This window comes from Protomyctophum bolini, assembly GCF_963924005.1.
Source record: "Protomyctophum bolini genome assembly, chromosome: 6".
Taxonomy (NCBI): domain Eukaryota; kingdom Metazoa; phylum Chordata; class Actinopteri; order Myctophiformes; family Myctophidae; genus Protomyctophum; species Protomyctophum bolini.
In genome coordinates this window covers 43,418,207-43,434,411 of record NC_137867.1, presented here as the reverse complement: position 1 = coordinate 43,434,411, position 16,205 = coordinate 43,418,207, and the positions used below count along the sequence as shown (strand labels likewise).

Here is a 16,205-nt window from a genome sequence, read left to right as displayed (position 1 = left end):
GCTGGACTCGTACAACCGGTCGGCCGATATAAAAGCATTAAACACATAGTCTGTTCACAATAAGCTAATCTTTGATGTTCAGTGGAAACCTTGTATGTCCAAACTGATACTCGATGAAGACTCCTTTTGGGAGTCCAAACATGATGGCGTTTTTTGACTTTATTAATACGTTTTGACTTTATTTGTACTATTAATAGTACAGTGATTTAATATTCACCCTTTTTATACTTTTTCGAATGCTCGGATCACCCCCTCTTCTTCAGCTCTTGCACATATTTGTTTACCGGTTCGATATTTATAAAACCCACAGACACGTTTAACCACAACAAAATAAGCAAAGAATAATAATAATCAGCCTATTTGCTTGTATGACGTAAATTCTACATTCATTGTCAATGGGAATGTAAGACGAAATCTATACACTATAGCTGAATATAGGAGGGGCTGGCGCCCCTCAAAAATGTGTGTACTTTCCCCACTATTGATACCAACAGTATGACTTTGGGCTTTTATCTCACACATTAGATATGGTCCATGTGACTGAGAAGACTTGTGAGAAATAATATGCTTAAAGAGGAGGGGGCACATGAGTAAGGGATGAAACGCTTAATGAAACTAACCCATTTCATAAGCCAATATTTTAGTTTAAAATGTTTCAAAATGTTTCAAAGACTTGCACCACATTTTCACGACTTTAAAAAAATAGCAGACCTACAAGCTTGTAGCGTGCCACTCGGTGGCGCGCTATGAGCTTGTAGATCTGCTATTTTTCACTAGCTAAAGTAGAAGAGAATGCTCAAAACACCAAAAGGGGTTCCCGTCTAGCAAACGGTGGAGTGGACGTAATGACTAATGACAGAAGGCAAGGCCCCCGAAACCCATTACGGATAATGGCAGCTGAGGAATGCAATGACTAACATGGCAGTATATCTGTACACTAGTGTAATGTTTACTCAGTGATGCGTCACTTCATGTCAGCGGCTTCAGCGGAACCTACTGAAATGCACACATGTAAAGAGCGTTATATATGTATATATACACACACACACACACACACACACACACACACACACACACACACACACACACACACACCAGTGCTTCTCAAAGTGAGAGAGTTCGGGACCCCATGCAGGCACGACCGTGATCTGGTCTTCTTTTCCACCACAGTGAGTCCTCCATCTCACCCTGTCCTCTGCCTCCATCTCACCCTGTCCTCTGCCTCCATCTCACCCTGTCCTCTGCCTCCATCTCACCCTGTCCTCTGCCTCCATCTCACCCTGTCCTCTGCCTCCATCTCACCCTGTCCTCTGCCTCCATCTCACCCTGTCCTCTGCCTCCATCTCACCCTGTCCTCTGCCTCCATCTCACCCTGTCCTCTGCCTCCATCTCACCCTGTCCTCTGCCTCCATCTCACCCTGTCCTCTGCCTCCATCTCACCCTGTCCTCTGCCTCCATCTCACCCTGTCCTCTGCCTCCATCTCACCCTGTCCTCTGCCTCCATCTCACCCTGTTCTCTGCCTCCTCTTCTCTCACACCAACTATAGCTTCATGTCCTCTTTTCACTACATGCATCAATCTTCTCTTTGGTCTTCCTCCAACCTCAACATCCTTCTACCAATATGTACTCACTATCCCTCCTCCTCCTCTGATATGTACTCACTATCCCTCCTCCTCTGATATGTACTCACTATCCCTCCTCCTCTGATATGTACTCACTATCCCTCCTCCTCTGATATGTACTCACTATCCCTCCTCCTCTGATATGTACTCACTATCCCTCCTCCTCTGATATGTACTCACTATCCCTCCTCCTCTGATATGTACTCACTATCCCTCCTCCTCTGATATGTACTCACTATCCCTCCTCCTCTGATATGTACTCACTATCCCTCCTCCTCTGATATGTACTCACTATCCCTCCTCCTCTGATATGTACTCACTATCCCTCCTCCTCTGATATGTACTCACTATCCCTCCTCCTCTGATATGTACTCACTATCCCTCCTCCTCTGATATGTACTCACTATCCCTCCTCCTCTGATATGTACTCACTATCCCTCCTCCTCTGATATGTACTCACTATCCCTCCTCCTCTGATATGTACTCACTATCCCTCCTCCTCTGATATGTACTCACTATCCCTCCTCCTCTGCACGGATCCAAACCATCTCAGTCTGGCCTCTCTTGGCTTTATCTCCAAAACATCTGACACGTGCTGTCCCTCGTTCCTGATCCTATCTCCGTCCTCGTTACTCCCAGAGAAAACCACAACTTAGTCTGCTAGACCTCCAGCTCTGCTTCCAGGCTGTCTTTTCCTCAGTGCGACTGTCTCTAAACCAGTGGTTCCAAAAGTGGGGTCCGGGGACCCCCAGGGGTCCTTGAGGGAGTTCCAGGGGGTACCCAGCTAAATGATAGTTAGAAACCAAATGGACCCTTATGGGTCTGTAACTCTGAGAGTGTACAAATGGAACCCGTCCCCGTTAGGGTCCATTTGGTTCCATTTGTACACTCTCAGAGTTAAAATAACATTGATTTTACAATATAAATCGGGGGTCCCCGAGATAGAAATGCCATTAAATGGGGGTCCGTAGCCTAATGCATGTCAAAGGTCTGAGGTACACCTCCCCTTTCATTCTTGCTGATATACTTTCCTATCACACCCGAGACTTTTCTCCACCCATTCCAACCTGCTTGCACTCGTTTCCTCGCCTCTTTCCCATAATCTCAAGTGCTCTGAAATGTTGTCGACCCCGCGTACTCAACCCATTTAGACCCATGTTCGGTTCTACAAAATCATGACGGTTTTCTGAAAAACCCATGTTTCTATGTCAGTGGTACTCAACCTTTTTAAACCCATGTTTCTATGTCAGTGGTACTCAACCCTTTTCATGTCAAGGACCACCAGAATTATCTGTATTTGGCCGCGGACCCCCATCTGAAAATATCTTGTTCCAGGGATTATTACTGTGATTATGGTAAAATCACATATCATATGTAAAGAAGGAAAATGATATGCACATCCCAGTTCCAGAATACGGTGCTGGACCAGAGAAATGACTGAATGAAGAAAAAAGTGGAATGTCACTCTGCACACAATATATAAGATCTGCTCCCTGTCTTTTTTTATCTCAACCTAAATATAACAACGTTTCGCCCCCTCCGGGCTTTCTCAAGTCTCAAGGCTTGAGAAATCCCTGGAAAATATGTTGTTCCAGGGACTCCCCAGAAGCAAATGTTTGAGTTAAAGACGTTCGCTCTGAAAGAATATATATTCAAAGATTTGCGCCACACTTTTCACGATATTTCAAAAATAGGGGGCGTGGTTATGGCTCTGAGCTAGGTACACGTCTTTTCGTTGAGCTCCTGGTATAAAGTGCTTAAATTCCTGTAAACTATCCTTTTATAAACAAGCGAACCCGATTTCCGACGGCTGAAACGTAAGCGGTACTCTTGTGCAACATTATGAAAAAAAAAATATTTCAAAAATAGCAGACCTACAAGCTCGTAGCGCGGCACTGAGCTTGTAGGTCTGCTATTTTTAAATAGCTAAAGCCCAAAACGGGTTAACCCATTCTGACCGGGAACCCGTTTTGGTGTTAGCATCATGTTATGCTTATAGCTATTGAAAAATAGCAGATCTACAAGCTCATAGCGCGCCACCGAGTGGCGCGCTACGAGCTTGTAGGTCTGCTATTTTTGAAAAATCGAAGAACGACTGACATTTTTTTAAATCTGATCTCAGGTCAGAATGGGTTAATCAGACCAGTGTGTGTCCAGTGGAAACCTCGTATGAATCTGATCTCAGGTCAGAACGGGTTAAGAGTCCCCGCTGCTAGAGGAGCTAAAAATAGAAAAGGCAAATGCTCAGTCAGATCATGACGCCTCGCATGAAAAGACTCTTTTTGTCTGAGACACTCTGCCCTCATTTCTGCTGTGTGGCGCCAAAGGGCCCAGCCTTCTAGAACAGGGTACAGTGTGTGTGTGTGTGTGTGTGTGTGTGTGTGTGTGTGTGTGTGCGTGCGTGTGTGTGTGTGTGTGTGTTTGTGTCTCATAGACAGTAAAAAAATTAATGGACCCATTTTGACGACACCTTTTCAGCAAATTCAAATATACCATCGTTGAACTTCCGGTCCCGAAAAGAAGCGGGGAAAAACCGTTCCACAACACGTCCCCATTGAATACTTTGTCGCACAACGAACGAGGCCTCCTGCAGTATACAGTATAGGCTATGCACTGGGCAGATAAATGTGTGCATTATTACGTTATTTAAATAAAACTAGAAAAACGAGGAAATGACAAGAGAGAGAAACGCTATCCAACGATCAACTTTAACGACCGCCCGATGGAGGCAGTAACTGTCCCGACGTCAAGCTGTGTATGTGTTCCATGAGACATCGCATGGCTGTGTTCCAGCAACACAGCCATGCTGTGTATGTGTTCCAGCAACACAGCCATGCTGTCTGTGTATGTGTTCCAGCAACACAGCCATGCTGTCTGTGTATGTGTTCCAGCAACACAGCCATGCTGTGTATGTGTTCCAGCAACACAGCCATGCTGTGTATGTGTTCCATGAGACATCGCATGGCTGTGTTCCAGCAACACAGCCATGCTGTGTATGTGTTCCAGCAACACAGCCATGCTGTGTATGTGTTCCAGCAACACAGCCATGCTGTGTATGTGTTCCAGCAACACAGCCAAGCTGTGTATGTGTTCCAGCAACACAGCCATGCTGTCTGTGTATGTGTTCCAGCAACACAGCCATGCTGTGTATGTGTTCCAGCAACACAGCCAAGCTGTGTATGTGTTCCAGCAACACAGCCATGCTGTGTATGTGTTCCAGCAACACAGCCAAGCTGTGTATGTGTTCCAGCAACACAGCCATGCTGTCTGTGTATGTGTTCCAGCAACACAGCCATGCTGTGTATGTGTTCCAGCAACACAGCCATGCTGTGTATGTGTTCCTAGCAACACAGCCAAGCTGTGTATGTGTTCCAGCAACACAGCCATGCTGTCTGTGTATGTGTTCCAGCAACACAGCCATGCTGTGTATGTGTTCCAGCAACACAGCCATGCTGTGTATGTGTTCCAGCAACACAGCCAAGCTGTGTATGTGTTCCAGCAACACAGCCATGCTGTCTGTGTATGTGTTCCAGCAACACAGCCATGCTGTGTATTTGTTCCAGCAACACAGCCATGCTGTGTATGTGTTCCAGCAACACAGCCAAGCTGTGTATGTGTTCCAGCAACACAGCCATGCTGTGTATGTGTTCCTAGCAACACAGCCATGCTGTGTATGTGTTCCAGCAACACAGCCATGCTGTGTATGTGTTCCAGCAACACAGCCATGCTGTGTATGTGTTCCAGCAACACAGCCATGCTGTGTATGTGTTCCAGCAACACAGCCATGCGACATTGCATGCAATATTGACAGCTATGAGGTGACCATATAGAGCTTCACGCTCCGCCCGGTAGCGTTGAAGCCAAATGGACATGCTGGTGCCGAATTCTGGTGCCATCTCAAATTCAATTCACTCAATCTATGGTCCCCTAATGTTATTATACTTGTGGGGACATGTTGTGGCGTTGTGGATAAGAGGAGGGTGTTATTATACTTGTGGGGACATGTTGTGGCGTTGTGGATAAGAGGAGGATGTTATTATACTTGTGGGGACATGTTGTGGCGTTGTGGATAAGAGGAGGGTGTTATTATACTTGTAGGGACATGTTGTGGATAAGAGGAGGATGTTATTATACTTGTGGGGACATGTTGTGGCGTTGTGGATAAGAGGAGGATGTTATTATACTTGTGGGGACATGTTGTGGCGTTGTGGATAAGAGGAGGATGTTATTATACTTGTGGGGACATGTTGTGGCGTTGTGGATAAGAGGAGGATGTTATTATACTTGTGGGGACATGTTGTGGCGTTGTGGATAAGAGGAGGATGTTATTTTACTTGTGGGGACATGTTGTGGCGTTGTGGATAAGAGGAGGATGTTATTATACTTGTGGGGACATGTTGTGGCGTTGTGGATAAGAGGAGGATGTTATTATACTTGTGGGGACATGTTGTGGCGTTGTGGATAAGAGGAGGATGTTATTATACTTGTGGGGACATGTTGTGGATAAGAGGAGGATGTTATTATACTTGTGGGGACATGTTGTGGCGTTGTGGATAAGAGGAGGATGTTATTATACTTGTGGGGACATGTTGTGGCGTTGTGGATAAGAGGAGGATGTTATTATACTTGTGGGGACATGTTGTGGCGTTGTGGATAAGAGGAGGAAGGCGTATATAGTGATGGTGGATCGATGGAGTGACATAAAGATGGAAACATAGAAGAATGAGGAAGAGAGAATGGAAGATAGGCAGGTGGGTGGACAAACACCATGTGTATTTGTAGAGTGTGTGTGTGTGGGAAGCAGATTCCCCCCCCCCCTCCCCCCAGCAGAGCCAACAGATGAGAGCCCGTGCACACACACACACACACACACACACACACACACACACACACACACACACACACACACACACACACACACACACACACACACACACACACACACACACACACACACACACACACACACACTCTATTAATCTCTCTTCCGTACATCCGTCCGTCCGTTCATCCATTAATACACACACACTGTATACACACACACTGTTCATCCATTAATACACACACACACACACACTGCACCATATTTGCTCCGATTATAAAGGGGCACTCGCCGACAAAACTCCCAAGAGAGAGAGGGGGGGGGGGGCGTCCTGTGTCGGTCTCGCACTTGTATCACGTCATCCTGCACGTGTATCACTTGTATCACGTCATCCTGCACGTGTATCACTTGTATCACGTCATCCTGCACGTGTATCACTTGTATCACGTCATCCTGCACGTGTATCACTTGTATCACGTCATCCTGCATGTGCGTGAAATGTCAAAATGAATTGGAATACCAAACAAATGAGGTGTAGCATATATGGGGTCTGGATCACATCTCGGTGAGCTCTTGCAGTGTGTGACGCCTATAGTTGCAGTAGTCGGCTATCAATCGTTTAGTGTGAAAGCCACAACGATATGACAGTCGATTATTAAAAAAAAAAAAAAAGGCTACATAACGATCAGATGACTTGCCGACAACTTTAACCCATTTTGACCTGAGATCAGATTCTAAAAATGTCTTCTAGATCCTGACTGTTTTCTGAAAAGGGTATGTTTCTGTGCCAGTGGTTCATTGGTTTTTCAAATATAGCAGACCTACAAGCTCGTAGTGCGCCACTCGGTGGCACGCTATGAGCTTGTAGATCTGCTACTGCGAATGGTGCCACATTTTGAATGCAGGAATGTTCAGCAACTACTACACAATAAACATTTTCATGGAAATAGCTAGAATCATGTGAGAATTCAATCGATATTGACATTTGAAGCGAGAGTTGCGCGGCAGCGGTGCTCTCAAATCACCGTAAAAGATCAACTGCGTGTGTCTGTGTCTAAATGTCACGGAACGGTCTGGCCATCCTGAGTTCATGGCAGACAGAGAACACGCTCCGTCTGCCAAAGTCAACGCGTATGCTGGCGCTGGGAACTGGGGTTTAGGTTTATGCTAACAGCTAGTGGTAGAGATAGAGTTAAAGGCGCTGGGAACTGGGGTTTATGCTAACAGCTAGTGGTAGAGATAGAGTTAAAGGCGACTTCATTGAATTGAGATGAAGAAAATGCCAGCACTCATTATATGTCCTTCCTTTTACATGACTTTATTAACCTCTGAGACTGAAAACGTACGCGTTTCGGCCTGTCTGGCCTTCCTCAGTGTCTGACAAACGCTGAGGAAGGCCAGACAGGCCAGAGGTAAATAAAGTCATGTAAAAGGACATATAATGAGTGCTGGCATTTTCATCTCAACTTATATTTTCGAGCCTTGCACCTTTTTAAGGATTTTCTTTGAACCTGGAGTGCTGCGGGTTGTCTGCTACGGTAGTACTTCTCTCTCCACTTCATTGAATTGACATCAACATAGGGTCCTGTCAGCTCAAACCCCCACAATGCAACACGTGTTCCGTCGTACCGTGGTCAGTGCTCTTGTACTCACCGCGTCCGCAGCGCGTGCCAGGCCGCGTCCACGTCGGCGTACAGGTTCTTCTCCGAGGGCTTCCCGCTGCTCGCGCCGTAGCCCGAGTAGTCGTAGGAGAACACGTTGCAGTTGATGCGCGAGCCCAGGCCGATGTAGAAGCTGCTCATCTGGCCCAGGTCCACCGCGTTGCCGTGCGAGAACAGCAGCGTGTAGCGCGCGGCCGGCGCGCAGCGCACGAACATGCAGGCGATGCGGTTGCCGCGCGCCGTGCGCGTCACGAAGCACTCGATGGCGTCGCGCTCGCGCGCCGAGTACTGCCAGTCGGCGCGCTCGCTCAGGTGCAGCGTCCAGCGGCCGCCGCCGCCGCTGTCGTCGCTCATCAGGCTGTAGGTGGGCTCCGGCGGCAGGAAGGCCAGCTTGGAGGCGATGCGGCTGGGGAACGGAGGGCAGCAGAACAGGCAGCACAGCTCGCTCAGCGACAGGTGGTTCATCCTGCTAACGACCTCCTCCTCCTCCTCCTCCTCCTCCTCTCAAAGCACCTGCTGGAGGAGAAGACGCACAGCTCTGTTAGTTAAGGGTATTTTTTGTATTTGACCAATCTGGGAACTAAATCGTTACCAAGACATATCTTCACCAATGTGTTTCTAAACGGTGTCTAATAACATGTACTAAGAGATTGAAATTCAACTCCCGTGGGAAATTTGGGATATTAGAATGATATAAGGCAAAAAAAGTCAAAATGTCAACATTCTTTAAGTAGCATGTGACATGAAACTAGGGGGTTTTCATGATTCTGAATCCATTCCAAGCATTAGTTTTGCACAGAAAACACAAAAACACGGCCATATCCCAAATGTGCTGACCTCATCACATTTGTGATGACAGCTATGGCTGTTTTCCTCCCAAGGAGTGTTTTTTGTGCAAAACTCGAGATCGAGATGTTTAGTCTTATATTTTCAGTCATCGTAGCTTAGTTTTCATTTGGTTTCCATTTAGTTTTCGTCCGTGAAAAAGGGTATAGTCGTCATACTCAAGAACCTGATGAAGAGAGAACACAAAAAACGTTTTTTGACAGCAAATTTATTTTGATTTTAGTCATAGTCTTTTGAATAGTTTCCATTTAGTTTTAGTCACACATACTGTGCAACGTACACAAAATCACACCCGTGTGAAGTGAGGGGCGCTCTTATCATCGTACATCATCATCATCATTCGCCCAGACACACATACAGTACATCGTCAATGGGAATTTCATCATTGTGTATAATATACAGTAGGGCAAAAATAGATTTTTCTCTTCCACATAAACTCGTAAACTCTCCATTCATTGTCAATGGGACTATAGCTCAATATAGGAGGGGCGAGCGCACCCTCAAAGAATAAAAAATAAATAAAAGCAGAACAAGAGACTGTTGAGTGGAATCCCAAATGAGTGTTTTCGGCATGGTCTGCTGATCGATCACATGAGGTGAAGCCACAAGCTACTGTGGTATGTCTGTGTTTAGCATCAACAGTAGTGCTCCTGAGAGCGTCTCTGTTTGCGAGACATTTTGACCCGAGATCAGATTCTACATCCCGACAGTTTTCTGAAAAAACTATACGTTTCTATGTCAGTCGTTCTTCGATTTTTCTAAAATAGCAGACCTATACAAGATCGTAGCGCGCCACTCGGTGGCGCGCTATGAGCTTGTAGATCTGCTATTTTCTCGAGCCTTGCAGTCTTAAAAATGTGGCGCAAATGCTTTGAATATATATTCTTTCAGAGCGAACGTTTATAAATCAAACCTTTGGATGTTGACGAGCAGAGCAGGCCTGAGGCCTGAGGCTGCTTCAGTCTGGGTTTCCTTCCCATTCACTCAGACATTATCCACTCTTAATCCATTCTGGACGGGGGAACGAACCCCTTTTGATGTTTTAACCATTCTGTTCTACTTTAGCTGTTGAACAATAACAGATCTACAAGCTCGGTGCCGCGCTTCGAGCTTGTAAAATCGCTACGATTTTTCAAAAATCGTGAAAATGTGGCGCAAATCTTTGAATATATTTATATATATACTTTGCTTCTGGGGGGGGGGGAGTGGGGGAGCGGGGGTCCCTGGCACAACATATTTTCAGATGGGGTCGGAAGGCCAATTTCATAGAATTCTGGGGGTCCTTGACATGAAATATTTTGAGAACCACTGACATAGAAACATGAGGTTTTTCAGAAAACTGTCAGGATTTAGAAGACATTTGTAGAATCTTTTCTCAGGTCAAAATGGGTTATTAGCATCTCCTCAGTGGGTGGGTGGTGTGACGTAGGTGTGCGGGTCACGTAGCTCGTTATATAAAGAGTCGAAGGCCACAGCTTGAGTCGAGTTGGAATTCAGTGTTAACCTCGACTGTAGTGACTTCAACCATCATCCAAGTGACTTCAACCTTCACCCACTAAGGAATTTAATTATGAGAAAAGACGCCAGTAAGACTACTGGAGGATCTTGGGGCATGGACTTCCTGTTTGTGGCCATCCTCTGCCTAGCCAGTCTAAGTGCTGGTGCCGCCCACAGCTGTGGGTTTCCTGCCATTACTCCCGTCATAACGGGTCTGACGGGTCGAATTGTTAATGGAGAGGAGGCTGTTGCTCATAGTTGGCCCTGGCAAGCTTCAATCCAGAACCGGGGCTACCACGACTGTGGAGGATCTCTGATCAACGAGAGTTGGGTTCTGACCGCCGCCCACTGCCGTGTCTGTCCGAACCACACCCTTGTGGTCCTGGGTCAGCACAGCCTCTCCTCCGAAGCAGAGGACGCCCAGGTCATGGAGGTTGGACAGGTGTTCGAGCACCCCCGCTTCGACTGCCCTCCCATGAACAATGACGTCCAGCTGATCAAGCTGACCAGACCGGTCCAGCTGAGCGACCACGTGTCCCCCGTGTGTCTGGCCGAGACGAGTGACAACTTCACCGGTGGAATGATGTGCGTGACTTCTGGATGGGGCTGGACAGCCACCTCTGAACCTGACCTGCTCCAGCAGGCTGCCCTCCCCCTCCTCACCAAAGAGCAGTGCAAGGAACACTGGGGCGACAGGATCAAGGAGCAGATGATCTGTGCCGGGGGCGCCGGAGCATCCTCCTGCTTTGGGGACTCTGGCGGGCCGCTCGTCTGCCAGAAGGACGAGGCCTGGACGCTGGTTGGTGTCGTCAGCTGGGGCAGTGGACGGTGCAAAGTCTTCTCACCTGGTGTATACGCCCGCATCACTGAGCTGCGCGCCTGGATAGACCAGACCATCGCCGCCAACTAGCTAGTCAGCGTTGTCACGCTCAAACAGCGACTTTAAACTGATTCAACGCCCCAAATTAGTAGGGCGATTTCATAAAGGGAACGTCAAAAAATGTAATAATAATAATAATAACTAGAACTGCACTCTGCCGAGTGCATACTTGCTTGTTGCACACTAGTAGGCCATAAATGGCCTACTAGTGCGCAAGCAGAGCGCGCAAGTACTTTCGAGAGAGAAAGTAGTCTGCGTAGTCAGTTCTGTAGAAAAATTCTCTTCTCTGAAATGGTTTGGATTTCTGTCCTTTATCCTAAAGTTCTGTTTGGTTTAGTTAGTTATATACTACAACGACGTTAAGCTTAATGGTTAACTTTTTGACAACTACATACAGAGTATGTAGTTGTAATTTGATTAGCAGTATACTGTGGTTACTTGGTTCCAAAAAGTGAAGACAAGTTTTTTTCAACCGTAAGTCTGTGCCTGGTTTGCTGGGACCAGTTACAACATTACGTCATCGTTGAGAACTGGGACCAGAGTACATGGTGTGTATATGACGTAATGTTGTAACTTGTAACTAGTCCCAGCAAACCAGGCATACACTTACGGTGTATGACTAGCTCTCAGTGATGACGTAAGAGTGCGTAGAGTATGTAGTTGTAATTTGATTAGCAGTATACTGTGGTTACTTGGTTCCAAAAAGTGAAGCCAAGTTTTTTTCAACCGTAGGTTTGTGCCTGGTTTGCTGGGACCAGTTACAACATTACGTCATCGTTGAGAACTGGGACCAGAGTACATGGTGTGTATATGACGTAATGTTGTAACTTGTAACTTGTAACTAGTCCCAGCAAACCAGGCACAGACTTACGGTTGAAGAAAACTTGGCTTCACTTCGAAGAGACCAAGCGAAATGATTACTTGCGCGCTCTGCTTGCGCAAGTAAAAAAACAATTGAAAATAAAAAAAGTGAAAATCAAAAAGTGTCCATTAAACATTTTAGTTAGCCATCTGTGTCTCAAATGAATGTCTTCAGTTCCAGGTTGGAGGGCTCACTAGAGCACCGCCCCGCCCCCGATGAACACCTCTCCTCCCTGCAATGACTGGAGAGATGCTGGAGGGCGCACAGAGGACCTCACAGAGGACCCAGGGACCCTCAGAGGACCCAGGGACCCTCAGAGGACCCCTCAGAGGACCCAGGGACCCTCAGAGGGACCCTCAGAGGACCCAGGGACCCCTCAGAGGACCCCTCAGAGGACCCAGGGACCCTCAGAGGACCCGAGGACCCTCAGAGGACCCAGGGACCATGCAGGCAGACATCATAGTCATGCAGACCTTGGGAGCAACAGGCCCTGCCCTAACCCTGTCAGGCAGCAAAATGAAAAGCCACACCATCAAATGACTGATGCAGCAAAATCAGCAGCGACTGAAGATGCTAGGGTGTAGCACCTCCACCCTCCACTTGACATAATGTCCTTCTTTTGTTGTTGTTTTTGAGCAGTGCAGCAGCCGCTCCAATGCACAGTGTTTGTCTGTCCGTCCGTTTCAGCACGGAATGTCTGTGACGTCATGTTGTTGACATCATCATTGTGATGAAAGGCACTGCTCACTTCACTCGGGTGTGATATTTTTTTTCCCCCCAACTTTTTTTTTTTGTGGGGCGGCCAGCCAGCCCCTCCCCCTGATCAAGCTGGCCAGCCCGCTCCAGTGTGTCAGAAGGTGTCCTATGTGTATAGGGGGGGGGGGGTGCTAGCCTCTCCTATACACAGCTTTTGTCCCCACACGGCTTATGTTTGCCATTGACGATGAAAGGGGATGTGCCACAAATATGACGTAAATTGGTGGCAACACAAACAATTAAATGCCACCGACAATGAAGGGAACATTCATGTCATATGTGTAGACGAGCAAATCGGCTAACCAATCAGCATAAATCAGTTGTTCATGAGATGATGTATGATGATGTATAATGATGAGAGCGCCCCTCACTTCACACGGGAGTGATTTTTTTTTAAACAAGATTAAAAACGATCGCTTCCATTATAGAACTGTAACTTGTCAGGTAAATAAAGCGCTGCATTTTCTATTATCTTTGGATATAGGCTGGAAAGTGGTCGATCAATCAAACCAGGCCAGCCAAATAACTCAGTCGGATGAGGCCTGATCTCTTAAGCGTTAAACTGCAGCAAATTAATATAATAAATGAACGTAGCGGCTAAATTAATTGAGCGGGCCGTTTATTTCACCAAAAACATAAGCCATAATCCTCCAATCTCTTGGCCTAAGAATGCAGACTAAAAATAGCTATGAAATTCTCTGCGGGGTTCTGCAGATCTACAAGCTCAGTGCGGCACCGAGTGCCGCGCTACGAGCTTGTAGATCTGCTATTTTTGAAAAATCGTGAAAACGTGGCGCAAATCTTTCAATATATATTCTTTCAGAGCGAACGTTTTTTTTAACTCAAATCTTTGCTTCTAAGGGGGGTCCCTGGAACTACATATTTTCAGATGGGGGTCGGCGGCCAAATACATATATTTTTGGGGGTCCTTGACATGAAAAAAATTGAAAAACGACTGACATAGAAACATGGGGTTCTTCAAGAAAACTGTCAGGATTTAGAAGACATTTTGTAGAATCGTCCTCAGGTCTAAATGGGTAGACATCATTGAGATGACCTTGCTGTGGCCAAGAAGACAACACTAGCAGCATAAAAGTGCACCTGTCTGCAGTTTTCAAACCGGTCCTGTAGACAAGGCTTCTCTAGGCCAGTGGTTTTCAAAGTGGGGTCCGGGGACCCCCAGGGGTCGTTGAGAGAGTTCCAGGGTGTCCCCAGCTACATGATAGTTTGTAACCAAATGGACCCTTATGGGTCTGTAACTGCCGAGTGTACAAATGGAACCAGTTCCATTTGTATAACATTAAATGGGGGGGTCCGTAGACTAATGCATGTCAAACTGGGAGTCCTTGAAATTAAACGGGTTAAGAATCACTGCTAGAGCCGTAAAAGTATTCTCTTATGGGGGGGTCCCTTAGCCTGGCTCCAGCCCCTGAATCGCTAGCCACATTAAAATTTAGTTTAGTATTTAGTTTTAGTCACATTTTAGTCACCTGGAATGTGACTAGTGTTAGTCTAGTTTTAGTCTCTTTTGCCGGGCCTTGATGCCGTCGTAATGACTGTTTTTACACTTGCTAAAAATAGACCATCTACAAGCTCTACACGACGCGTTGCAGATCGGCTATTTTCAGCATGCAACCAAGTGTAAAATGACTTATACTGGATCTCTTGTCCACTAGTCCCTTCCTAACACATCTTGTTTTTATTTGTTGATGAAATTGTCAACATATTTAGTCTTATAGTTTTAGTTATCATAGCTTAGTTTTCATTTAGTTTCCGTTTAGTTTTCGCCAGTGAAAAAAGGTAGTCGACGGAAAGATTTCGTCATAGTTTTAGTCGATGAAATCAACACTGATGTCAACACCCAGCCTCTCTCCTCTGGTTTCCTGTCTCTCCACTATCAATAAGGGCAAAACCCAAAGGCCCCAAAAGAAATCTTAAAGGAGAATTCCATGCTAGAATGCTTTCTTAGTAGTTGTTATGTCCCCACCAAAGAGGTCCAGGTGTTTTTTTGTGCAAAAACTCCTTATTGGCTATTTTCCCTACCATAAGCCCTCAATGAATTGCATTGCATTGCATTGAATGGGAATTGAATGGGGCTATGGGGTGTTATGCTAGTTCGCTTATTTTCATCGAAAGAAGTAGTAAACTGTGCCGCTTGGGATATTATTTACATTATGAAGAGAGGATACAAAACAAAATAATTTTTGAGGTATAGAAATAAGCGAATTAGCACAACACCCCATAGCCCCATTCAATTCAATGCAATTCATTGAGGGCTTATGGTGGGGGAAATAGCCAATAATGCGCTTTTGCACAAAATAACACCTGGACCTCTTTGGTGGGGACGTAACAACTACAAATAGCACCTGGACCTCTTTGGTGGGGACGTAACAAGTTAACAAATACAAATAACAGCTGGACCTCTTTGGTGGGGACGTAACAACTACAAATAACACCTGGACCTCTTTGGTGCATGGGGACGAAACAACTACAAAGGTATAAGAAAGCCTTCTAGTATGGAATTCTCCTTTAAATGTCTCGATGACTTTGGACACAAACAAGCCATCTGGCCTATTTTTTAAGCCACTGTACGGTTTAACTTGTACCTCTTGCAAATTGTTAATAGTAGTATTGAATTCAATCAAATCTAGACGGATGTCGGGATCTGATGAGAAGATATTTAAGAACCGGTCAAAACTCTCAAACCTTTTTCAATTTAAGGCATTATAGCAGACACTGGACAGCGATTTGTTTTTATTATTATTTACTATGGTCCTACTAGACCCCATAAGGGTCCATTTGGTTCCAAACTATAATTTAGCTGGGGACCCCCTGGAACTTCCTCGAGGACCCCTGGGGTTCCCCGGACCCCACTTTGGGAACAACTGCTTCCAGTGCATTTCATAGTGTATCCATTTATCTCTCTGAGTGAGAGACATAATGTAACCAAATGGACCGCCGGACCGGTCCATTTGGTTACATATAATTCAAATACAATAAATAAATAAATAAATACAGGTGTAACATTTGGATATTCCTTTCGGCGTTAAATGAATGTAAAAGAAGATAATACATAACAGTACAATTTAAAATATAAACTGATGGTTTTTTACCTGGACGGATGGTTGGAAGGTCTTTGCTTCTTCTACCGTACGCCCGTACCGATGAATCTCTCTTTCTGGCTGTTGCTCTCTCTTTCCTTTCCTTCCTCTATGTCCTCCTCGAAGCAAAATTAGCAGCTGATTATATCAGCTTTAA

At 45.9% G+C, this 16,205-nt stretch overlaps 2 protein-coding genes across 2 annotated transcripts in view; one reads left to right on the top strand and one right to left on the bottom strand.

The window, feature by feature from the left end:
- The window catches only part of LOC308317485 (alpha/beta hydrolase domain-containing protein 17B), a 29,172-nt gene extending 20,594 nt beyond the window's left edge, over positions 1-8,578 (bottom strand). The window contains exon 1 of the mRNA XM_080766531.1: positions 8,099-8,578. Within this exon, the coding sequence (XP_080622657.1) occupies positions 8,099-8,571 (473 nt within the window). The 5' untranslated portion in view covers positions 8,572-8,578. The remainder of the gene's footprint in view (positions 1-8,098) is intronic.
- Positions 8,579-10,522: 1,944 nt separating this feature from the next.
- LOC308317033 (chymotrypsin A-like) lies at positions 10,523-11,359 on the top strand (the record flags this gene model as incomplete). Its single annotated transcript, XM_080765824.1, has 1 exon — positions 10,523-11,359. The coding sequence occupies one exon, from the start codon at positions 10,523-10,525 to the stop codon at positions 11,357-11,359; it is 837 nt and encodes a 278-aa protein (XP_080621950.1).
- Between the last annotated feature and the right edge of the window lie 4,846 nt (positions 11,360-16,205).